The following is a 24,811-nucleotide window of genomic DNA, read 5'->3' as shown; positions in this document are numbered from 1 at the left end:
TGGCTTACAAAGACTTATGGGTTGTATCCTTCCCACGATGCACTGCAGGTCCCAACATTGTTGGGAGTTGTTGCATCCGTTTGCACACCACTGCCAACACGCATGCAACAACTCCCAACATTGTTGGCGCAACAATGTTGAGAGTTGTTGCGTCCGTTTGCACGCAGCCTAAGTTACAATTTACAATTACAAAGCAATAACCAAACTTATGTCTTTCATGATCATTTCGAATCAACTTTATATCAAAATTATCTCTTGCCAAGTTGGTTCAACAAAGTAGGAAGGCTGTTAATTAAGGCGCGGAAAGCTTTGTTCCATTGGCTTAATATGAGGCTATAAAACACGCTGGAGTAATGTTTTCACCGTTTTTTCCTTTGCAGTCTTCTTCAAAAAGTCTTTTCATGCTCTTCATTATTCATATTAATAATTTTCACTTATAATTATGGGTACGGAACAATTTTATTATCCCCAACATTGACAATTTTCGATTACTAGTCTCTTCACTTTTCATGAAAAAATTTAAAAGTGTTGACGCTATTCATTACTACAAGAACTTGATAATCATGCGGTTAAAAAATGAGATTATATCAGCGCACGGGCTAACCAAAGCAAGAAAGCACAACCTTTCCAATTTTCAGTTTCCTGCTGCGAAAAAAACGACTTTACGCAAATAATGTTCTACAAATCTGTTTTCTTTTTACGACTTTTTTTATTCGAGTTTGTGCGGCATTGCCTTGATTGTTTACTTAACCTCTCCAGTTCTTCCTCTAGTTCAATCTCACGCTGTAATCTGCATTCAAAGAGAACAGAAAAACGGAATACATGATTTGATTTTGTTTACTCACAGAATGCTTTTCTTTCCATAAAAGACAGATCTGACTGAATTTTTAGACTAGACTGCTAACACAACTCTGATTGTTGAGCAGGGAAACTATAAACCAGGCGCTTTGTCTGTCCACAATAGACCTTTCCACGGTTATTTCAACTCCGTTTGAAATGGACAAGGTAGGCCGCAATTCCACCAACTCCGCTGGAAAGAGCGCCTTTAAATTAGTAAAACTGCCGAGTTTTGAAGTGATCTGTTGAAAACTAACAAAGATATAGCCTCTGAATTCGCGAAATTTTACAAAAGTTTGCGTATGGTGGGTACAAACGTTTGAAAATTTTCGCAACTTTGAGGAGCGATTTTTTCACTCGCTTAAGACGTATCACTTTCAAATTTGGCGATGTTACTACTTTTAAGGTGCTTTTTTCAGTGGTGTCGACGGATTTTCCCTGACTGGTCCATGTGAAAAGTTCAAAAGACCGTAGGAAGGTCTATTAAAACCTCCGAAGTTTGTTCATAATTACTTACTGAGGTTCTGGTATCACTTGATTGCACCGCTAGGTCTAAGAGCAACATGGTAAAGATCAACGGCCCAGTTGTTCGAAGGCCGATTAGCGCTAACGCAGGGTTAAATTTTAACCCAGGTTTCTTTTTCTGTCGTCCAAAAGCATTTTCTCGGATAATTTTCTCTCTCTTCTTTTTGGAGCATCCCATCATCAAATTGTAGGCAAAAAGAATGAAACTGAACACATGCTGAATTTGCTTCTCAAGCTTTCATTTCTGAAATCAAATTTCGCACTAACCCTGGGTTAACTTAACCCTGCTTTGAACATCCCGGCCCAGGGTGGTTTAATGAACTGTGCAATATTTATCATGAGGAGGGTTCTTAAATAAGCGGAACAGGGCTAAAAAAAATACATAAAAAATAACTTTATATACCTTGTTTTTTAACGCTAAGAAATTCATTTTAACACGCATTGGGTGCAGAAGCAGAAGCAACACACTGAATTTGAAAATAAGCTACTGCCAAATTTGAAAACAGCTGCAAAGAGAGTGCTGGAGGCAACTCTGGTTTGATGACAAAAATCTTTATTATAGTAAGAAACCGATAGGCTGTACAGTACTCCTACGTTGCCACCTCACGTATCCGGATAGTTTGAACTGAAATGGTTCGAAAAAAACGTACGCGTTTAAACGTAGGTTGTTTGAATTGTTTTCGCCCGTCCATACCATAACGGTAAAACGATGGAAATACAATAGCCTACGTTTTCGTCCGTCCACTCGATCCCTCCAAGCCGGCATTTTTTTAAAAAAACTTCACTCCAGGGACCGTTTTTGAAAACCTGCATTTTTTGTGCCCGAAAACGCCCTTTACGTACGGAAGGCTAAAACGGAGAAAAAAATCTCCGTTTTCAAAAATATCGGGATAAGTGTGGACGGGGACTAATACTTGTAAACGGTTAGCTCATTCCATACAACTAGGCAGGCGCGCTTTTTCTCTATGAAAGACGTTTTTCTCATTCATGCAATCTGTATTCAAAGTTTCTAAATTTCTTTGTCCTACCTCCTTCTTCGAAGTATCTTTGAAACGTGTCTAACGAAGAGATAAACAGTCATAGAACAAAAATCAATCGTAAAAAGCGTTATCAGCACGTCAAAGGTACGCTGCCAAGACCAGTCTGTGAGCATGCCCTGAAGTCTTTTTAACACCAAACTAACTAAAGGAAAAGAAGGCAAGAAAAGTATAGAGCTTAAACCGTTAAGATAGCAGGATGTGTTCAGTGTTCTGTCCTAAAACCTGTTTGGACCAGGAACTCGAAGGCAAAATCAATTAAGAATGTCCTGGAGTCAAAGAAAATAACCTAATATGTATTTGAACTCCATTTAAACCAAAGCTTAAGCTAGTTTAAAAGTTGTTTAGTTAATAAAGGTTTAATCCGACTCTATCCTTTCTGGAAAATAACCATAAACTGAAGCCATGAGAGCGAGGCTATCAACAAAAAATTGTTTACGCGAGACATTTTCAACGAACGAAACATCGTACTTTTGAACTACATGAAAGCATACTAGCCTATGTTTTTCCTTCGTAGCAAATCAAATAACAATACTAAATAGATTGAACAATGGTTAAGTCTTTTAACAGCAGTACATGAGAGGCTCATATGCAAACCGTCAGTTTACGCTCGCTCAAAACGCGACTCCATAAACTCGCGAAGTAAACGCTGAACGAAAAAATGTTATTAAACATTGTCTTGCAAGTCCACTTTTTACTTCCAAATCATTCAAAATCATGGAGTTTAGAAGTCCGTTTGTCCTTTCTAAGGTTTCATTCTCATTTATAATATTCATTTTTAGTCAGTTATATTGAACCAGAAGCTCCTTATGAGTTTCTGATTGAACTGAATACTGAGGCAACAAAAACGTTGGAGCTTCTTTTTTTTAGTGTTGTACCCACACCTTGTTATACCACATTAAAACCTTACCTTTTAGCTTCTTTTCTAATGAGTAGAAACTCGGTTTAGGATCCCTTACCGTAGAGAAAGGAGGATGGATGATTACAATCAGTCACTGTTGCGGTAAACAAATTTTCTTCCTCACAATTCAACACAACGTTAGTGACGACACAAAGGTACCAAACGTCAGCCACAATTGCCGCTCGAGCTACTAACGCAAGAAAGCGATTTCGGCGGCGCTTTCGGCTCCATTAAATCCTACACCAATTGCTGAACATTTAAGGAGGAGTCGCCCAAAATGTGAATACAGTTACTGACAAGCAGGACATATGAGTAAGGAAAACAACATTAAGTAAATGCAATACGTTAAATAACGAATTAAACACACACGTCAATAAAATGAGTAAATAAAGCTGAAAGCGCGCGAACTTAATAAAATTGCGCGTGCAAAGACAACCTGAATCAACTGAAAGTAGTAGTAGTAGTAATAATAATAATAATAATAATAATAATAATAATAATAATAATAATAATAATAATAATAATAATAATAATAATAATAATAATAATAATAATAATAATAATAATAATAATAATAATAACCCAGAACTAGAACCAGAACAGAACCTAGTTCTAGACATAAAACTGAAATATGAAAACCGTAGTGATCTCCGCTGTGGTTGTTTGGTGCGCTTGGGGTATGGTAGAAAACATCAAGAAAGTATTAGACAGCGCTACTGTGACAGAGATCCAAAAGAGGTATGCATGCTGGTATCTGCACGAAACCTCAGGGAGGTGCTTAGTGTAAGAACAGGATGATTTACGTGAGTGACTGATGCTCCAGGCCATACTTTGCGCCCGGCTGATGCACAAAAAGAACACCAGCAAAGACTGTGACAGAAGAGACAATATTAAAAATAATAATAATAATAATGATAATGATAATGATAATGATAATGATAATGATAATGATAATGATAATGATAATGATAATGATAATGATAATGATAATGATAATGATAATGATATATTTCTGGTCGATTTTTTGAAAACCAACCAAAAGGCAGGTTTCTTAGCTTACTAGCCCAAGAAGCTCCAAAATCACACTAACGAACGAAAAGGAAAGGAGAAAAAGAAACAGCGATGAGAAAAAAGCAATGGTTGCCCTCTTAGTTTTTATAATGTCTGCTTTGGTAACGGTAACGTTTTCTGAAATCCGGCTAGATTTATATAGCGCTGAAACCATATGACACATATTCTAAAGCGCTAATAAAAGCTGACAAATCACAAACAGTACACGTAGAGAAAATGAAAATAAAAAACCCAATTACTGTACACGAATTGGTTTATTGGGCAAATGCCAAACGAAATAATATAAATTAAGGATATGGCGGCGCCATTCAACCATTCAGTCAATCACTGCTATAAATGTCATCTCTCGAGGTGTAGTTCTGTGTTTATCGATGATAACACCTTTGCGTTTGAAGAATTTATGTTACCAAGAAATCTTCATAACCACTGCACTTTATCAAGCATTTTGCCGTTTTAGGGAAAGTCCTTGCTCCTTTGGTAAATTTATAGAGCCATGATCATAACTATATTGGTTTTGCCCCCTAATCATTTTTGCTCCTAGGGGCCGAGCTTTCCTCAGAGGCAGTGGAGTTGCTGATTGGCTGCTGTACCTTATAGTTCCATCTACTCTTAGTTCTTGTATTATACATTCTCACATATTTTTCATGCTCTGTTATTCTTCTAGCATTTGGAACGATCCTATTCTCGTTTGGTGGTGCGTCGACTTTTCCGACGATTCAAACGGACATGAGAAATGCATCCAGGTTTCCACTGTCGGTCTTCTGGGCATACATCGGCGTGATCTCCATGTATTTACCTGTGTCAGTGCTTGGCTTTCTAGCATATGGCAAGGATATAAGCCCTAATATTCTCGATAGTGTCGGGCACAACGACCACAACACATCTTCCATCACTCTGGATATCGTACTAGCATTAATAACAGTACACCTACTGTTTAGCTTCGTAATTGTGCTCAACCCGGTATCGCAGCAGTTTGAAGAACTCCTGAGTATACCACAGAGTAAGTAAAGCATATGAGACATCGAGAAGCCTCTCATTTTTCTTAGAGACAGTAGAAGCAGCGAGACGATAGAAAATTGTTTCCCGCGCGTGTGTAGTCAGAAACTGGACAGGGGCACCCAACGAGAACATAGTTCAAAACCACTAAAACATAGCATTGTTAAACGTATTTTGGTATTTAAACGGTAGATATAGGCATATTTTTATCCCCCCAAAATTGTTCATCTGTTCGGATTTCCTAGCTGAAAGTCTAGTGTTCCGAAAATTATAGGGATCAAAACTTACCTTTTCGAAAATTTCAGCCAGAAAAAAGGCTGCCGAAAATTCTAGGTGACCTTTTTAGGGTAAAAATTCGTTAAAAATAGGCATTTTTTCCATATTTTAGATGTTCGAAAATCCTAGGAGAAGCAGGCAAGCAAGAAATTTTACAACAAATGTTCCGAAAATTCTAGATCTCAAATCGTCTTCCGAACAGATATTTTCCCGAAAATTGTCGTTGGGTGCCCCTGACTGGACGGCGCTCGGGTTTGAGACTCCCTTATAGGTTAGGGTGAGGTTAGACGGGATGATTCGTAACAACGATTTTTAGCGCAGCACAGCTTAGCAATGTTGGACAATGCTGCAAAAATTCGAAACAATGTTGTAACACTGTGTTGTGCTAAAAATCGTCGTCAAGAATCGTCTCGTGTAACGTCCCCTTTAGGGATAGGGGAAATTTTAAAGGACGAAACGGAGAGCGCGAGGCAGAAAGTTTGTCTCCTCTCACCTCTATCTCCCTTTTTTGCCTCTCCCTCTCCTTTCCAAAGCTAACCCGTATGTTGTCTTTTTTGCAGGACACTCGAAAATATGTTTCATATTGGAAATCATTCCCACTGCTTTTTTCCTTCCCCCTTTTTTAGAATGTTAGCTGTCTGTTCTTTGCGGTGGTTGTCTGTTTTATGTTGGAAAATCCGTGATCGGAAGAAACGTTGCCATGACCAGCTCTCTTCAGGCCGTAGTGGTAAAGAAGAACTAAAACATTGTAGAGTACAGTTTCTGGTTTTCCCAAACCCAGACCAGTTCGTCATTTAAAAAAGCAACCTACCAAAACTAAACCTAGTTCAATTCTTATTTTTAGCTCTTTTACATTCGAGAGGGAAACAAAACTAGTTAATTTTCCCGAAGGACTAGTAATTAAGGTAAAAACTACAAAAACGTTTAACAGAGAGTCTGAGGCCATGAGACGGCCTCGCAACTCATGTTCGAATACATTTAATTCCTTTTTTCTCATCCCTACAGGGTTCTGCTTCAAGCGATGCATCCTTCGCACAGTTCTTATGTGTTTCATCCTCGGTATTGGCGAACTGATTCCCAAGTTTGGTCCCATCTTATCTCTCATTGGAGGCTCCACAGTGACATCATTAACATTTGTATTTCCTTGTCTGTTTTACTTACGAATTGAACGCAACATTCCACTGCATATCAAAGCTTTCCTTTATGAACTCATTGCGGTTGGGATTTTTGGTGGTGTTGCGTCAACCTACTCGGCGATAAATGACATTAGAAAAGCATTTTAGATAAGTAAGCCATTTAAACCCTGATCAGTTTCGGAGATACTTTTAGCGCTTCATTTCTCTCAACGAGTATTACTGTCTTTGAAAAGAAAAAAAGGAAAATGATAGAGATGCGATGGTGAATTTTGAGCCTGGTGAATACATGAGAAAGATGATTTTTTAGTCTTTGACACACACACTGACAGGGTGACTGAGACGGCTTGGACGAAAATGAACCTGAGTGAGTACTCCCAAAAGGCGGAGTTGAACGGAAACCGGTCGTTTCGCCAACACTGAGGTCGATTCGCCCACAGGATCTATTAAAGTTGTCTCAGTGACACTAAGTTTATACCAGTAATAGTATTGTATAAATAGGAACAAAGCTTACCGATGACTCTCGCATGTTTAAACTTATTTTTGATCTTAACCTATTGACGACCGAGCGACTTCTCGAAATTGTCACTTGGAAAAACGCCTATGAAGCAGTTAAGATCATGTCAGTGTCATCGCGGCGAATCGACCTCAGTGTAGGCGAAGCAACTTCTGGGCGAAACGACCGACATTCAATTTATAAAAAATTTAAGACAACACTTTTTTCAAGACGTAGAAGCCATTGCTCCAAATTCGTAGACTTGAACACATTAGAAAAAGTCAAATTTCTTTTTAACAACATTGATCTATATGTCTGTAAAAAAAAACTTGGCTTCTATGTTTATGAAGCATTTCAACTTAGAAAATTTTATTCCATGAAACAATAGCAAGGGAAATAGAGATTTCTAATCAGTATAGCTTTTAATTAAAGACTATCTGTGTGTTTATTTGATTCATTTTAAATATTATTAAATTTATAATTGTAATAGTTTAAAAGCAATACCATTTCTGTATATGGGAATGCTATTAAAATGGTATGTTATGTTAGGTTGAAGTGACAAACATCCTGAAAACTACTAGTAGGCGTAGAATTTCGATAATTATGTGCTTAGTATGCGCAATTTTGATAGAGATGTAATGGTGAATTTTGCGCCTGATGAATAAATGAGAAAGATTATTTTTCATACGCCAAGCAAGATGACTTTTATTATTGGTTTGCTAAAAAACGACCTTTCTTTCTTGCTTCAAATCGCTCCTAGTCACAGGTCTGTGAGATATAATACTGACCTCCCTCCTCCCTCCCATTCAAAGTTGTTCCTCCAAGTTTATGGTCTTGTATTGTTCTCAACTTTGACAAGGGGTGGAGGGGGGATCACAAGCACAAGATCGTGGACAGGCCATTTATGTCAAAATACGGTACAGTGTCTCATGTACTTTTGCAACTGGTTGTAGCTTTCAGTATCCTATTATTGATTATATCAAACCCAGGGGATTTAGATGGCAAATAACAATTATAACAGGAGCCCATAACCTGAGTCTGTACAAAGGCCTTGACCAACAGTTGGGTGGGAAGGGGAGAGTGGATCGAGGGAGTTCAAAGGATTTATGGTGACGAAAGGTGCTGGATTTAAAAGTCACGATTTGGGGGATTTATTTTTGATGAGAAAACTTGGGCAAGTTTCTTTTTGGGGGGTAGCTTGATTTTATGAATTTATGGGGGTATTGAGTTTTTTTCCTGTTTTTGGTCTATTAACTAAGATGCCACGTAAATGGTACCTGAGTTTTCAGAACAATATATTCCATGTGACCTTCTTCAATTGTCTTTACTTGTTGGAATAACCCGCGTTGCAGCCGGCCCACGAATTGTCAAACCAGTTGTATAGTTCTCTACGGTACAGAAGGTTTTGGAGTGTCTGCAACGCAGGATATACTTGGACCAATTTTGTTTATTAATATTTAATATAGACAATTTTCTTAATAATGACCGGTACCTGCACCAAGGATGTTTGCCTATGATACACATATCAGCGTAGACCATGAAGATGTTTCCACAATTGAATGCTTGTTAAGCGGGCAAGAGAAAGAAAAAAACATTTTCTTTTGGTCATGGTGAGCTCCTGCCACATTTTTTTGGTCAAAGATGGCCTAAAATCATAACTAAGTATTCTCAGTCACATCTTTTTTGATACTTGCAGAACTGTAATGGGAATTAAGATACATGACAAATGATTCTATCTTGAGGAAAATCATGGAATGGGTTCCAAATATGTCGCGGATCTACAATATCTGGTGATGGAAATGGGTCGGAGGAAATAAGCCTGGGAAATAAGGCATGATTAGAGGCTTGCCATGACAACGAAAAGGTTGTCAAAGTTGAAATTCTTGTGGAAAGGTCAAGATCCTCAAACAAAACTAAGAAGTGCTTAGAACATGCGTTTTCTCCACAGCTACCTATGGCTGCGAGACGTGGACACTTGAAAAATCAACAATTAAAAAGAATTCTTAAACGCTTTTGAAATTAATTGCTACAGGAAATTCAGTTAAAAAATATCATGGACGGAGCATTGAACAAATAAGTCAATTAGGGAGGAACAGTGAAAATGGAATATTAATGGTTAGAGATCTTTATAAAGAAACAAAAGCAGAAGTATTTTGGCCATTTGAAAAGAAGTGAGGGCTTGGGAAAGATCATCTGGAAAGATCATCTTGAAGGGAAAGATAGGTGGGGAAAGAGAAAGAAAAGGACCCAGTAAGCATAGATGGGTGATATCGACATGTCCCTAACAGAAGTTGCATGATTGGCAATTGACGGAAACTGTTCCCGTTGGGCTGTCAAGGATGCAACGTCCCCGGGGGGGGGGGGGGGGGGTACTTTAGGAATTTCTGGGTGGGGATGTGCCGCTGGGACCCTGGAACCCTTAACCTATACCAGAGCTAGTTCAGCTGAATTTTGCTACCCTATACTAGAGTAAACTCCCCAAATCCCCCCTATCCTAGAGTAGCTGTTTCCCTAATCTAGATAAAATCTTCACCCAACTGATCAGTTTCCTGAAAAATGATATCCTATTCTAGACCCAAACGCTCTGATTTATATACCCTATCCTAGAGTAAACTGCTTGAAAACCATACCCTCCACAGCGGCACATACCTATATAGCCCATATGTGGCAATGCCCCCCCTGGGGCAACGTCCTATGAATTGTATCTTAAGGAAAACAAAGCATGAGCGTTTTATGGTCAATTTTTGACAACAAAGGAGTTCATCCGTTTGAAAAAAGATGGCCCAATTTTTCAATTAAGTTGCAATCCGTTTCTATCCTGGCCATCGAGGAAAGTCAAAGTCATACACATGTATTTAAGGCTAGAAGTAGAATAATTTTAAGTAGAAGTGAACCATTTTTTCACTGAGGTTTACTTTCATTCCAATACGTTTAGTTCAGGGTCTTGACTTAGCTCGATCCTTTAAATAGCGATTTAACATAAGTAGATAACCGGCCTAGTCGTTTTTTACGAAATCTCGTTTCGCACGACTGGCCGGACAAACGCATGCATGCATATCCATAGACATGATATAGATTACACATTTTTATGCTCAATGGCTATTTCAAATGTTAACTTTGAAACAGGGCCACTGAAACAAATGTGCTGCCAAAGAGGTGCTATTTTCCTCCAGACGAAAAAGTAACGTAAGTTCCTACATTATGTACGCATGATATTATATTAATGTATACCTGCTGATCTCATGCAATCCCACGGCTTTTGACTCCAGATCCTAATGCTTCGGTTCTTAATCCTCTTTAATTTAATGAGCAGTTGTGAAAGACAAGCCTAAAAACCGGATTCGAACCCATGATCATCTCGCCGGTGTTATGAGTTTGAATCCCATTAGAGACTGCCAGCAGTCTCTCTTTTCCTCACATTTAGTAAGCGGAGTGCACGCCAGCGCAAGTGTTGAGCGGCGAAGTCGCGAGACGCGAGAAACGAGGGCGGCAGCCTGTCAGTTACGCGCGTGGTCATTTGCGTGTCTCGGGCGTTTTGCTGGACGGACCAAGAAAAAAGAGAGACTGCTCGTAGTCTAATCCCATTAAAGTCCGTCAACGTTTTTCCTTAGGACTTTGAGCTGACTAAATTACTGCGAGTATCTTTTCGTTTTTGCACGATTACTGCGAGTATCTTTCACGTGTTGTTTTCTAAACATTCAATGAAGTTTAAATTCTAATATGTAGACACTCGTACATGTACTATCCCCTTACAAAAGGTTCTGCCTTTTTTCTTTCCATATGGTCCCCAAGCCGATCTCCCGGGGCCGATTTACAACATGGAACCATTGAAACTGACCGGGTTTACTCAGCTCTCTATAATTCTTTTGAGAGAAAACAAACAGGTTTCAATAAAACCCATGAAATGTTAGCTGAGTACAACCGCCGCCTCCCCTCGGGCCATGATAGAAAAAGACCTTCCCGATTCAGTTTGAGGGTAGGGAGCGGCTGTACGCAGGCCAATGAAATGTCCATGTCGATATTCATGTTTTGAGCTTGGGCTACCTGTGATTCAGGCACCTTAGAAGCATTTCATACCGCAAGAAATTGCCTTGAAAACACGGGGATTTGGGGTATTAACGCAAATCGTGATGTAATGCCTGGGTTCGGTACGGTTAGCCAGCGTAGCAAGCTTTTCCGTTTGGTTTCGGAGCAAAGAAAGACCGTGGAACGGGATTTTCGGTTTTGGCCGTGCAAGAAGTGGTACGAGAGCCAAAAAAGGAAAGAGGCAGGGAGTTAAAGGGGAAGGAAGGAAGCCTTTCTTCCTCATCCCCTCACCTTTCTCTTACTCCTGTCATTTTTCGCGTGGAGTTGATTCTCGTTCCTTGGTTCTTTGCTCCGGAACCGCACTTAAACGCTTGCTACGCAGTTACGGTACGGTGTGTCAAGAACTGTTGGCTTACAGTTCGTTTATGAAAATTAGAACACAACTTTTTTCCATCGTTTGTAAACAACAACTTGAATACTTCACCAACTTCATTCAGGAGTGTCTCACATGCAAGCCGGAAGTATCGCGTTCCAGTTCTTCATAAACTTCGGATACCGTAACAAACCTGAACTCTACACTCAAATTAAAGCTTCTTGGACTATAAACCAAGATTTAAAAAAAAACTTGCACTGTCGGTTTTTTTTATCGGGTGTCTTTAATACATGCAAACTGGAAGTATCACGTTCCGCTTCATAAACTTCGGATACCGTAACGAACCTGAACTCCACACTCAAATTAAAGCTTTTTGGACTATAAACCAAGATTTAAAAAAAAAATTGCACCGTCGTTTTTTTTATGGGGTGTCTTTAATACATGCAAACTGGAAGTATCACGTTCCGGTTCATAAACTTCGGATACCGTAACAAACCTGAACTCTACACTCAAATTAAAGCTTTTTGGACTATAAACCAAGATTTAAAAAAAAAACTTGCACTGTCGATTTTTTTCATGATTTTTTAAAGCGAGCGTCTGAATTAGCTATCAAGAGCTAATTTTCAAAGGGAATTTGTTCAAATGACCTAGAATTTTGAGGGATGTTAGTTTTTAAAACGTGAAAACAACAAATTTTGTCACTGTCGGGGACAGGAGACTTTTTGGTTTCTTGAAATTTTCCTGTTGAGAGGCATTTTTGAGATCATTCATCTTCTTAATAGGTTTGTTTTCAAATTGTTTATTGTAACTTTTTATCGCAATGGAAAATGGCAAAACCCCGACACGATTTTTTTAACGCTTTGACTCACGAAAGACTAGATTGAAATCAAATTTGTAAAAAAATTGAAATCGCTTTGAGATTTAGCTTTCCAATGCTGATTTTTAATTTGGACGCACACATCCTACCAATCGCAAAATCATATAAAATCTGCAGTGTAAGTTAAAAAAAATAATGATAAATAAAAATAAAATAAAATGAAAAAACCGGCACCTACCCATGATCTGGGCCAAATAGTGATGGGATCCTGGCCAAATAAGGTAGTGCAGCCCCGGGGGACTGGCAAACACACGCCAGTAACACTTCTATTTATGACAGGACACTTGTGGAGACAGGTTAGAATTCCAGCAGTCAAATCTACAGAAACCAAAGCCTGAGCCAGTTCGTCATGCCGCCATACAGTGGTGAAGAAGAAACTCTGATAAAACATGTTGAATATCTAGACAAAGCCAGAACCCAAGTCTATGACTATGAAGTTATAACGAAAGGAAATGCTAAGCTCCAAAACGGATTAACTGTATTTACCGCCGCTGTGTTCATTGTTGCACAAGTTGCCGGCAGCGGAGTCTTAGCCCTACCGGCTGCCATCGTAGGAGCGGGTTGGACGGGATTCGGTTTGCTCGTTCTTTGTTGGCTTGCGTCTGGCTATTGTGGCACGATCCTTGGAAGATCCTGGGTGATTCTTCGGGAAAGACATGATGAGTATAAAAGTCATGTACGGAATCCTTACCCAGCTATCGGAGAGAAGGCTTATGGAAGATGGGCTTCCTTGGCTGTAACCGTTTCCATTAACCTCACGCTGATAGGTAAGACATTTTTAACATAATTCTGACTTTAAGATATACCCACGTGTCTCGAACCGCAGGTCTGTGAACAAGAAAACGATATTCAGAACAACCTTTCTTGCGAAACCATAAACCATTCCTCACAATTACCGAACAGATCGTAACTATCGGTGGGCATTGCAAAATCACAAGCGATTGGTAAACAAACAAAGTGCATTTGGGTTTCAGATCGCTGAAAGATTGTTGGAAAATTGCAGGAAACCTTCCAGCGATCTAGAATACTCTGATCAGTTCAAAACTAGTTACGTGATGTGTTGAATCTACCACACTGTGTGCTATTAAACCCGGAGGCTCAGAATTTTCTCACTTCCAGTGAAGTGACGAAAATTTATAAGCGCATGAAGTTTAATTATTTACAAGTTTCCTACATACTCGTCTGACTAAAACGCAACATCATTACTTTTATTACTCGTCAGTTCTCTGTCTCCTGTAGTCTTCTATTTGTTCCGCCCTGGCTTTATCCCTATCAATGCCCTCGGCAATACCGTGTGCCAGATATTTAAACAAAACATGAACATACAACTAAAAATCATACTGCCAAAAAAGAAACTGCGAACTGTGAGCAAGATATTTTAAATATTTTCTTTTCTTTTATTAAGTTAATAACCATGTCGTTTTTATCTTTATAGTTTCATACAATCAACAGTTACGTAACAAAAGCACGTATTTCGAACTTGGTTAGACCTGTAAACAAGTTACTTCTCAGCGCGAACTCACGAGTGTCAGGAGACCATATCGCTTAACAACATCGGTTTTGTGGGAATTCCAATATCGTTATTCATACTAATACCAATCAGCGATTTAAATTTTAGTTAGAAGGAACAATGGCACAACTAAAATTCGCTGGAATCGCTTTCCCGCCTCTCGCGTGTCTCGTGCTCGGCCAAAGAAGATGGATGTAATGGAAAATTAAAAATAGTTGAATTCCGCTTGCTCACTGAATTCTTCCCTCAAAGGTTACAGTGCTCATGTAAAGTTCATAGTGCACACAAGTCATATGATAGCAAATCGGGTTCTGACATTTTCCCTTTGCCTTTTGCATTTTCTGCCGGGGGCGGCTGTACACAGGCTACTCAGAGACCAGACTATATTCTTTAATCTTTAATCTTTAATCTTTAATCACAGTTCGTAACCATACATAACTGATACAAATGAACTAATACTAACATATACAATCGAACAAAAATACAAAAATGGTTAACAGGACGGTAGTAGGGGGAAACCAAATTCCCATGCTAAGACATACCCTCCAAAAAAGAAAAAAGAAAAAAAAAATTAATTAATATATAAACATTTATTAAAAGACTATAAATTAGACTATGAATTAAATTCAACCCGTCGCTTAAATCTTAGAGATGTACAGAATACCCACCCCAATACAGTAGTATCATTTATGAGAGATTTTCTTTTTCTCCCTCAAGGTGTCGCCGTGGTATTTATGATCCTGGCCGCTGGAAACTTGTCAAATCTCATTGAACTGCCCGGTGACTACGCGAGTAAAACAGGCGAGTTGCGGATATGGCTTGTTATCTGCTTCGCAGTTCTTCTTCCTTGCTCCTGGCTCGGCACGCCCAAAGAATTCTGGGGGATAGCGGTGGGCGCTAGTTTGGCAACTGCCGTGGCGTGTTTAATGATCTGTGTGTGCATTGGTTTGGATATGCCAACCGACTTGAAAAGTGTGCAACAGCCGACTCTTGATTTTGAATGCTTTTTTTCAGGTATGTTAATGGACAAATCGAATCAATAATATCTGCATTTTCACTGATATAAAATTTAACATGTGGCTTCTATATCTAGTTGGTTTAAGTCCTCAAATGAACATAAGCAAACATATTTCTTCATTTCGAATCAACTTTCTGTCGCGGTTAAGTTGAGAGCGCTGCAGGACTTTTTATTTTAGGCAGGATAGAATACTGCCTGATGACCGACGTGTATTTTATGCAGTAGAAAACCAGAGTTGATCGTTTACCCAAGCCTCCAAACTTGTGCAATTGACGCATAAGATGTTGATTCTTGCAAGCCAGCACGACCTCTAGTTCATGCAGCAGTCCCTCTCTCTACGCACCTAACCAAAGCTTAGCTTGAGGCGGTTGACACATGCCTGTAATCTCACCAAGACGTACCAGTGTGCAACCCCACAGCGCTAGCAGACGAAGGGGAGCTAAGGGAGTTTTTTTCTCTTCTCCTCGTCTTGCCCTCCGTACTCGACTATGTCCCCTTTTTCGGCTGCTGGATAACGCCTCTAGCTCATGCAGACTATATCTAAGGACCTATAAACCAAGAAGTGAGCGTTACGCTGGCTTAAGTCTAAGTAACGCCTTTCATGCGTCGGACTCACAATCCGCGGTCCCGGGTTCGAGTCCCGTTCTGGCCACTTGCTGGATTTGTTCTAGGTTTTCCCGAGTTTAACTCATCTACCACGCTTTTAAACAGCCAACTGGTTGCCTCCAGCCAGTTGGGGTTTTTAATCCTGTTATGCTGTATTTGGATTATTTGTATATTATTTTACAGCATTTGGCAAGATCCTATTCTCGTTTGGTGGTGTTTCGATTTTTCCAACAATTCAAACGGACATGAAGAAAGCGTCCAGGTTTTCACTGTCCGTCTTCTGGGCATACATCAGCGTGTTGGCCATGTACCTACCAGTGTCAGTGCTTGGATTTGTTACGTATGGCAGGGACATAACTCCTAATATTCTAGACAGCGTGGGGCGTGATGAAAACAACAATGTAGTGATCATATCGCAGGTTGTACTGGTATTAGTATCACTTCAGTTACTTGTTAGCTGCGTTATTGCAGTTAATCCTGTATCACAGCAGCTGGAAGAGCTCTGCAATGTACCAAGAAGTGAGTAGAGTTATAGAACACCGTATTTGTATGTGTAATCAAATGGTGACGAGTGAAATTAGGGAATAATTTCACGCGCGTTTTGTCCAAATCCTAATAATTTCCCGAGCCTTCAGGCGAGGGAAATTATTCGGATTTGGGCAAAACGCAAGTGAAATTATTCCTTAATTTCACGAGTATACCATTTGATTACCTATTAATATCATGGGTGACGAATTACGTTGGATAAACATGTCAAAAATCCAAGATTGCTAGGATCGTATCAATCGAGAACTCCACTCTCTCAAATGTTTAGACCTTAAATTTGGCTTATAAAGTTTAGAATTTTTCAGACTTTTTCGGCAAAATACCTGTTAGAATCCTTCTTGATGTTCTCTTATGTGTTCAGTTTCTAAAGCGTCTTTTTGTGCCCTGACATCTTCATTCACGGCATTTTAGAACTTCGTGGCCATTTTGACACTGAGACGTATGGAAGGGTTGACATGGCAATTTTGTAATTTCACATGTGAAATTACAAATTAACGCTGAAATTTCGCGCCAAAATTAAGGAGTAATTTGTCACCTATGATATTAGGGACTTTAAGATCTGGGACGCGACACTTCTAGAACGCGATGGCTGATAAAGGACTGGAACTAGAACGCCGTCGTTTGCGCGCGAAAAGTAAAGTTAAGATCTCCGTCGCGATGCAAGACGACGCGGCTGCAAACCGCTCTTTATCAGTGTGATCCTTCGGCAATTCTTTCGCAGAAATAGCCATGGCATCATTTAAGAAAGTCCAAGAAATGCTTTGTTTGTGCCTCGTAGAAGAAATCATAGACGAAGAAGAGTTTGTTCTGCTTTACGATACATACGCTAGAAGTTTCTTCTTATGCTTGTAGACAAGGATTCCCACGTGGTCTCGGACTGATCGCTTATCAACCGTGAATTTCGGCACAGTGCGTTTGTTCAAGGTGTCGGCTATATTTCCCACATACTGCTTCTTTGTGTTGACCCTTTCTTAGTCGTGTAGGGATGTACATTGACGACTTCTCTGCATAGAATGGCTTCATGATCATGTGTCCAAAACATTACTGAACCCAAGGGAAGCATAAAAACACACGCAGTTTAATAAAATGAAATTAAATAATACAGGCTTAAAATTGGCTTTTAGCGGCAGATGAGCGCAATAAATCGAGAATTGCAACGGTACAAGGACGAGAAGAGTATGCAGAAGACTCCTGCATTCACTATTTGCAGTTTTAGCTCGTGACTTACTTGCAAACCTTGCTCGATGTCGAAGTCGAAGGCGCTGCCATTTTATAAGCTTCGTACACCTGAAAGAAATTTTAAAATAATCAAAATCCTTCCATCTCTGCGATCTAAAATGTCGCCAGAAGTTACGTCCAATGATCCTAGAGTGCTGATTTTACATGTTTAGAGGAATATATCATCATTTAATTTAAGCACAGGAACAAATATACTCACGTTTTGTACAGAACGTCAAACTCGCAAAAACCACGTTCTCGACGCGACGTGGTGACTCCAGGACGACGGCGTGAGCATGCGCAACATGTCTTCTCTTTGAAAATTTACTTCCGGTCGCGTTTTACAGCCGTCGCGTCTCGGATCTTAAAGTCCCTATTAACTCGAATAAGCGTTGTGGCGCTTCTTAAATTTCACGCTTCAAGTGCGGCGCTTATTTGAGGGCGGCGTTTATTCGAAAATTGAACTAGGCAAAAAATTGTATTAACCTCGGAATTATTATTTTCCGTATTAACTCGTTCACCCCTGAGCCGCCCGTAACCGCCCGTGTGGATCCACGCCTCTTCTATCACTGGTGACGTCATCATTTTTTAATGGTCAAGGACACCTTTGCCGCTAACTTGTGCAGAGTGAAACGATCTTTCAAACAATACCAGAATGAGCACAATTCAGTCCAGAAAAATGGAGGAAAAGGCAAAAAACCATGTAACATTGACCTGAAAATTTCCATGAAAATCTTGTTCCACTACCCACCTAACTTTCCTTTCATCTAATCCTAAGATCCTAAAAGCCTTCCTAAAAACATTTCCCACCAACGTGAAGCCTACTAAATGCCCAGCTAAAGAAAGAAAAATGAGGCAAGGAAAGAGAAAAAAGAGGAGAGGAGAGAAAGGAAAAAGTAAAAGTCAAGTGTCCGTCCGAGGACGAGATTGAAGCTGGATCAGAAGGCCGCAAAGTGCACGTCAGTGACCAGAAAACCGCTCGACTAGCCTTAAAATGCGTTTATCGGCAAAATTTCCGGGGGCGAATGGGTTAAAGTAACATAACGGCAAAGGCGCTTATTCGTGGGAGGCGCTTATCTGAGTAAATACGTACTTCTAGTACTTTCTCAGTGTCTTATGAACTAGTCAATTCAAACTTCAACTTGCTCCCCTCTTCACCTTTGGGCAACCCACAGGGTATTTGATCTTTTGGGGGGCGGACCAAATAATGCTGAAAATACCCCAATTTATGAGGAGAATAGAGAGGACAAGTCGTTACGTCACGTTGCCCGGGTAATAAAATTTCTGGATGACAACAAACCAAAAACTTCACTTAAAAAGTGAATTCACACTGTTTCAAAATTCATCGATCTGATTCAATTTCATTTAATTTGTCAGAAATGTTGGCGAAATTTTCTGGGGTTGAATCCGAAAGGATCGTATCTAAGTTTAGAAGAAGAAAAATAAAATTTTGTGTTGTGTTCATCTACTCCATAGAGCGGACTCGTGAATTAAGAGGTTTCATGTCGCAGTCGTGCAACGATGGCTAACAAATGTACAAAAAAGCGTGATGCACGTGCAAAATTATTATTTTGCTAATCTAAACCGATTGCTTTTTTGCCGTTTTCGTTGCCGTCGCCATCATCGTTGCTTGAGCTCCCTATTGTTGCGATCCAGAAATTTTGGTACCATGGTAATGTGATGTCACACTTCTCCTCTCTATAGGCCCTCAAATCCTCTTATTCCCGTGACGAAGAAATTCAATAAATATTCAACAGAATATTTACCTTTTTCTTTTTAATAGGGAAGAAGGCATCCTCCAAATGCTCCATCTCTGCCCTGATTTTTTATGGGTTATTCTCGTATTATTCTAGGCTCATATGGTGTCAAATTCTCCACCTCATACATAACCACTATTCTAGAATCCCCGCCCTCCTTTGCACACCAGGCCCCAGTTGTTTAAAAGGTGGATAACGCTATCCACTGGCTAAATCTATATCATATGGATAGCACAATTGTTTGTCCTACTACTTATCCGCTAGCCTGCGTAGCAGGTGCTTGGAAGTAGTGGGCACGAGAAAAAATGGGCGCGCGAGAAGGAGACATGCGAGGGGAAACGAGATTTTCGGGGGCCTTCCGTGCAGGCGCTCCCTCACCCCTCGCGTGTCTCCCTCGCGCGGGCCCGTTCTCTCTTTCGCCCACTACTTCTAAGCGCCTGCTAGGCAGGCTACTTATCCGCTGGATAGTGATTTATCGGATGGTGCTATCCAACTTTTGAACAACCGGGCCCAGCACGTTATATCTCTCAGAGACAGTAGAGTAGCAGCTTAGCAAGGAGACGCGACAACGCATATCGTTGCGCCTACACGGAAGGCCCCCGAAAATGAGACCTAGTACCTTTAAGTGTTGTGATCTTAAATGTATAGAAGTGTTGTGAAGTAGTTTTATGATTGTTTTGAAAATCATTCTCATGATGATTATTGCTGATAGGTTGTTTGTTCCCGACTCTTTCGCTCGTGATTAGGGTCTCGTTTTGTTTAGGTTTGAAGATCAAGGTTTATCCGTCTTTGTCTCAACAGGTTTTTAAGTGTTATTACCTTTGTTAAAATGGGTTTTTCGACATAAATGTCATTTATCTTGTGGCTTATTTAAGTTCGATTGTCATCTCTTGAGGTGGGTTTGTTTGCGATTATATCTGACCTTGATTGTTACCCACATCGGATTTCCTGTTTGGGTTCAAGGTAAAGCCTCGCGGGTTGTCATGCTTTTATTGGTTTTCTAGATCTTGTTCTTGATTTTTTTAACCTTATGGGTTTTGTATTCACATACTTTGGTGATCAACAGGAAATTCGCGGGCTAGCTTGTCTAATTTACCGAGCAGGTAGTTACATTTAGTAATGTGGCCTTTTCATTATGGAATTACTAGTCAAGTGTCCAAGGCATATACAATCTGTGTTTAACTTGATAGTGGACATCCTTATGGACATCCATGTTATGGTCAATTGACAGTCGTCAAAAAGGGTATCTGCTGACCAGTGTCACAGACTGCATCGGGGGCTCACTCATTGAGGTGACCTGTTTTTAAGAAATATCCGCTGACCAGTGATTAGTTTTAATTGATCGCAGGCTCAGGTCCATAATGAAAAGGCCACATAATAAGTAACTTACTAGCCTTGTCCGTTCGTTCATTACAGGGAAATCTCAGACCTCGGCCTTGGTGTATTGACCTCGCTTTCGCTCGGTCAATACATCAAGACATACATCTGAGATTTCCCCGTAATGACCTCGCTCTCGGTTAATAATCAGATCTTGCGGTAGCTCTCTATTTTTAACCAAGCTTCCAGCGAGGTAAACTCGCTAACCTAAACTATTTTCTCTCTCTGTTTTTTTCACTCCAACAGAGTTCTGCTTCCAGCGATGCATCCTTCGCACAGTTCTTATGTGTTTCATTCTCGGTATTGGCGAACTGATCCCCAAGTTTGGTCCCATCTTATCTCTCATTGGAGGCTCCACAGTAACCGCGTTAACATTTGTATTTCCTTGTCTGTTTTACTTAAGAATCGCACCCAACGTTCCACTCCACGTCAAAGCTTTCCTATGTGAAATCATGACTGTAGGAATTTTTGGCGGCCTTGGATCTACCTACTCGGCGATAAATGAAATCAGACAAGTGTTTATACAATGAAACATTCTCGATTTCGATTGAGAACTTTTCAGGAGATAAACAACTCACACTCTATAGGCAGAAAGCATTTAGTGTGCTTAATAGTGAATGTTATAGTTAGTACTTCATTTTCGCCCGCTCAGAGTGATATTTGCTACCGGTATCGACAAAATATCAGCAAAACTTAATTAAAGTCAATAGCCTGTTCTATCATATTGTTTTTTGTCTTTGAATAACAAAGATGTTTCATCAGCCTTTTAGAACTGGTATATTTCTCAACGACTTAAAACTTGCTCGGGAATCACCAATGTTTAATCTAGGTTTGAAATAGGACTCTGAAAACCACAGATCGTTTCAGTTCTACCAATGTAAGATTATGGATGGTCTGATGTATGATGCCCTTCGACAGTGAATTTCTCAACTCAACGAAAGTTCCAATTAGACTTTAGACCCTTTATACATTTAACATTACTGCCTTCTTATAAGCTACTTATAGATGGTTACAAAATATAGACAAAGACCTTTCTAAATGGTGAGCTTTTCTTACCTTAAACGGTTTTTCGTTCCTGTCGATCACACTACGCTACAGTTTAAGTATTAAGGTCTGTTTTCGCTAGTGACAATGTCGGAGCACTCGCCAAAATTCAAGAATGGTTTTAAATTAAGTATTAAAAATTTTCACAGACAGCCTTTTATAACCTTTTAGTGCAGCATATATCATTGTTCTATTTTCGCACAACTCGTGTGAAAAACGGGTCTGGTCTTAGGACTGCTCGAAAATAAAGATTTTAATGACAGGTATGATTTGAAGCCAGCAAATGATACGGTAGTTGTGATAAGGTTTCTTTCTGAAATGATGATTAAACTGCAGGATGAAATACGCAAATTATGCAGTTGCGAAACAAAAATCTGAAGTTTGTACCTGTATTACAGAGGTCGAGGTTCTATTCCCGACAAGGCTGAATTTTTTTCAAGCTTTCTTTCAACTTCTTTGTGATGATCTTCTTTGCGTTTTTTAAGGTTTCTTTCTCCTACTGATATTAAAAACTCTTTGCTTTTTTTCCCCTTCAGTTTATTGAAGGGCGCCGTTGGACATGCAATTTCCCTTAAAAAAAGGGGATGCCCATCTTTTTTTTCGGCAATAATGCGGCAGGCATGAAATTAAATGTGACATTTCACATCGGCCTATATGCATATGTACGGTGACGTCATAACCAAAATTTCATTCATTGATAGGTTACTATATTTTTTACCCTTGCTACTCTTTGAAGAGCTTCTCTCTAACTCATCTAATTAATTTCTTCGTAACCACAAACTTTGACGGAATAAAAAAGAAAAGTAACCGCCATTCCCCCTCAAAATCAGGGGTGGAGCAACTCGAGGACCAAAACGCACCATGCATTTTTCCATCCTTCAATTTTGTAGCACTGAAGGACTGAGGCTGAAGTTTCTGCCGGAGCGTGTAAGCGGAAATAAAACTCGTTGTATTATACTTGAAAGTTACTCCCAGCCTACTGCTTTGGAGACCCAATTTTAAAACATTAATGGACTAAGAATTTAATTTAAAAAATGCCAAAATTATATTAGGGAATTATGTGCTGGAAATATTAAAACAAACTTTTACCTCATTTTAGAATTGACGTCTGGTAAGAGTTTGAGCCCATTTTTCACTCAACAAGTTTATTGTCTTTGTTCATCTTAGTTTATGAACAGCAACAAATCAAAACATTTATTACTGCTGATCAGGTTACAGAGTCGCCGCTTTTTTCAATGGTTAAAAAAGGTGGAGGCTGTGATATGTAATCAAAACCTGACAACAAACTTCTGAATTCAGGGCTGCAGGTCCATTCAGCCACGTTTCATAAAAAAGAGAACAGCCTGTGAATCAAAACCTTACTCAACAGAAGAGTCTCACTTACTATCCCGTTGCGAAACGAGTACTATTGTCATGGAAATTTAAACTCTTGATTACTGTAATCACGCCTCAAACTGAAGCGGTTATGATCAGGATGATCATCACGGCATGGCATGGCGCTGACCATTGGTATTGCCGTGCGGCACCATTACACAGATCACCTTTACAGCAGTACAGTTTGCAATTTCAAAATCACATTTAGAATTTAGTTCAAAAGAGTGACAACCCTTTGTAGATAAACAGCCTTTGATGTAATACTTCTCTGCGGATCCTTTCTCTCCATAAAACTTAGCACAGCAGTTCTGCCTGGAGCTATTGCAGGACTCAGCTTTCGTGCGGCTTGCACAGTCTCCCCAACTGCAAATTAATAACAGCGGTCGCTTACACAGAGATGACTCTTCAAGCCACACGCTACAAAGTAGCATATAATAAAACGTCGATAAATGCCAGCGAGTCACTTTAGTCCATCACGGCAAACGTTTTAACGATTAGGACCTCAAAAGTATTGTCCATATTGATACTTTTATCTAAGAGAGATCTATGAAAGATCTAAGGCTTAAAACATTAACTGTTGGCTGTTATTTTCCTACTAACAATAGCGAAAATTAAACCAAACAGTCACATTATTGCCGAACAGCAAAACAATTTTTAAGATGAACATACTATTGCCTTGCTTCAACCAATCTGTTCTTTATTTCCTCCTTTTCACACAACGTTCGGCAGTAATTTACTTTTCCGCCAAAGAGCCCGGTTGCATGAAACACCCGTAACAATTATGGGTATACTTACGTGCACTCGTAACTTAAATGAGTTGCAGTAAATCACTTAAGTGCTCCACTTAGGGAATTCACTTAAGTGGCTGCACTTACGATTTTCGTAAGTGTTCACTTAAATGTCGTTGTGAAAAAAGAAGAACAACAAACATTTCCAGTAGATTTTGAAGTAAAATAACGATCCTATCACCTCCGTACACGACCAAACCATTGGGATGTGCTTTCAAAAAATCATCCATGATATCCGTTTAGCTCCGTTTGGTGATGAATTAACTCCGTTTCATTGTACATTGTCTTCGGAGGGTGATGAATTCCATAAATTAGAACTTTACATTCCTTTCAACTGTTTTTAACGCACTGTTTTAAAATATGAATAAATCACAAAATCAAACAGTTTTCTCGGTCTTTTCACAGATATAAAATGCATCTTCTAGGGCTTTTGGGCCTTTTTACAGACCGGAAAGACAGATTTCCCTCAGCTTTCATATAATTCAACTACTGAAATCCTTAACCTTTATATGCCAAATCAGAAACCTGAAAAAGGTACCCATTTTGGGCTTAGTCTCTCTGTATAGGTCTTTATAAGGATTCAGGCCCCCGGGCTTCAATTTAATGCAGCTAATAACAATGACAAACCAAACACTGAATATTATTCCTGAGCAGGAAAACTATTTTTTAAAATGATCATATTGTTGCTCAGGTTTTTTCAATTAATCGGTCCTTTATTGCCTCCCTGTTCACATGTAGCGTTCAGCATCAATTAATTTTGCGTCATAGGATCGTAGATTCACAAGTAAATGTCAACAGGAGGCAATCGCCGAAGATGTTCGGTTTTAAACTGGCCCTCTAAGTTTATTGTATTGCTGGCAAGCGGAAATAGCTGTCTTGGCGAGGCAGAACTGGTTCAGCAAAACTAGATAGCATTGGCGAATGACTTACTAAACTAGAAAGAACCAATGAAACTTACCAAAGGAGACGCAAAGAAGAAGTCCAGAAGAGAAAGTTCCCTTTTCATCTTCGACGAACTTAACTGT

General features: G+C 39.6%; 2 protein-coding genes and 1 long non-coding RNA gene across 3 annotated transcripts in view; 2 read left to right on the top strand and 1 right to left on the bottom strand.

Moving 5' to 3' along the window:
* The window catches only part of LOC140933630 (uncharacterized), a 15,993-nt gene extending 8,052 nt beyond the window's left edge, over positions 1–7,941 (top strand). The window contains exons 3-4 of the mRNA XM_073383236.1: positions 5,036–5,371; positions 6,649–7,941. Coding sequence (XP_073239337.1) covers positions 5,036–5,371; positions 6,649–6,926 — 614 coding nt within the window. The 3' untranslated portion in view covers positions 6,927–7,941. The remainder of the gene's footprint in view (positions 1–5,035; positions 5,372–6,648) is intronic.
* On the bottom strand, positions 173–3,432 carry LOC140933635 (uncharacterized). Its single transcript, XR_012165073.1, has 3 exons — positions 3,310–3,432; positions 2,391–2,544; positions 173–790 (listed from the first exon to the last, which is right to left on the bottom strand). It is a non-coding gene; the product is annotated as an uncharacterized lncRNA (long non-coding RNA).
* A 4,937-nt stretch (positions 7,942–12,878) lies between the features above and the next one.
* Positions 12,879–21,216, top strand: LOC140933631 (uncharacterized). Its single transcript, XM_073383237.1, has 4 exons — positions 12,879–13,315; positions 14,776–15,072; positions 15,866–16,201; positions 20,827–21,216. Exons 1-4 carry the CDS (start codon positions 12,898–12,900, stop codon positions 21,108–21,110), a joined length of 1,335 nt encoding a protein of 444 aa, XP_073239338.1. The 5' UTR covers positions 12,879–12,897; the 3' UTR covers positions 21,111–21,216.
* The last annotated feature ends 3,595 nt before the right edge of the window (positions 21,217–24,811 follow it).

This window comes from Porites lutea, chromosome 4, assembly GCF_958299795.1.
Source record: "Porites lutea chromosome 4, jaPorLute2.1, whole genome shotgun sequence".
Classification (NCBI taxonomy): Eukaryota; Metazoa; Cnidaria; class Anthozoa; order Scleractinia; family Poritidae; genus Porites; species Porites lutea.
Note: the sequence above shows the minus strand (reverse complement) of the source record. Positions and strands in the feature narration are given on the sequence as shown.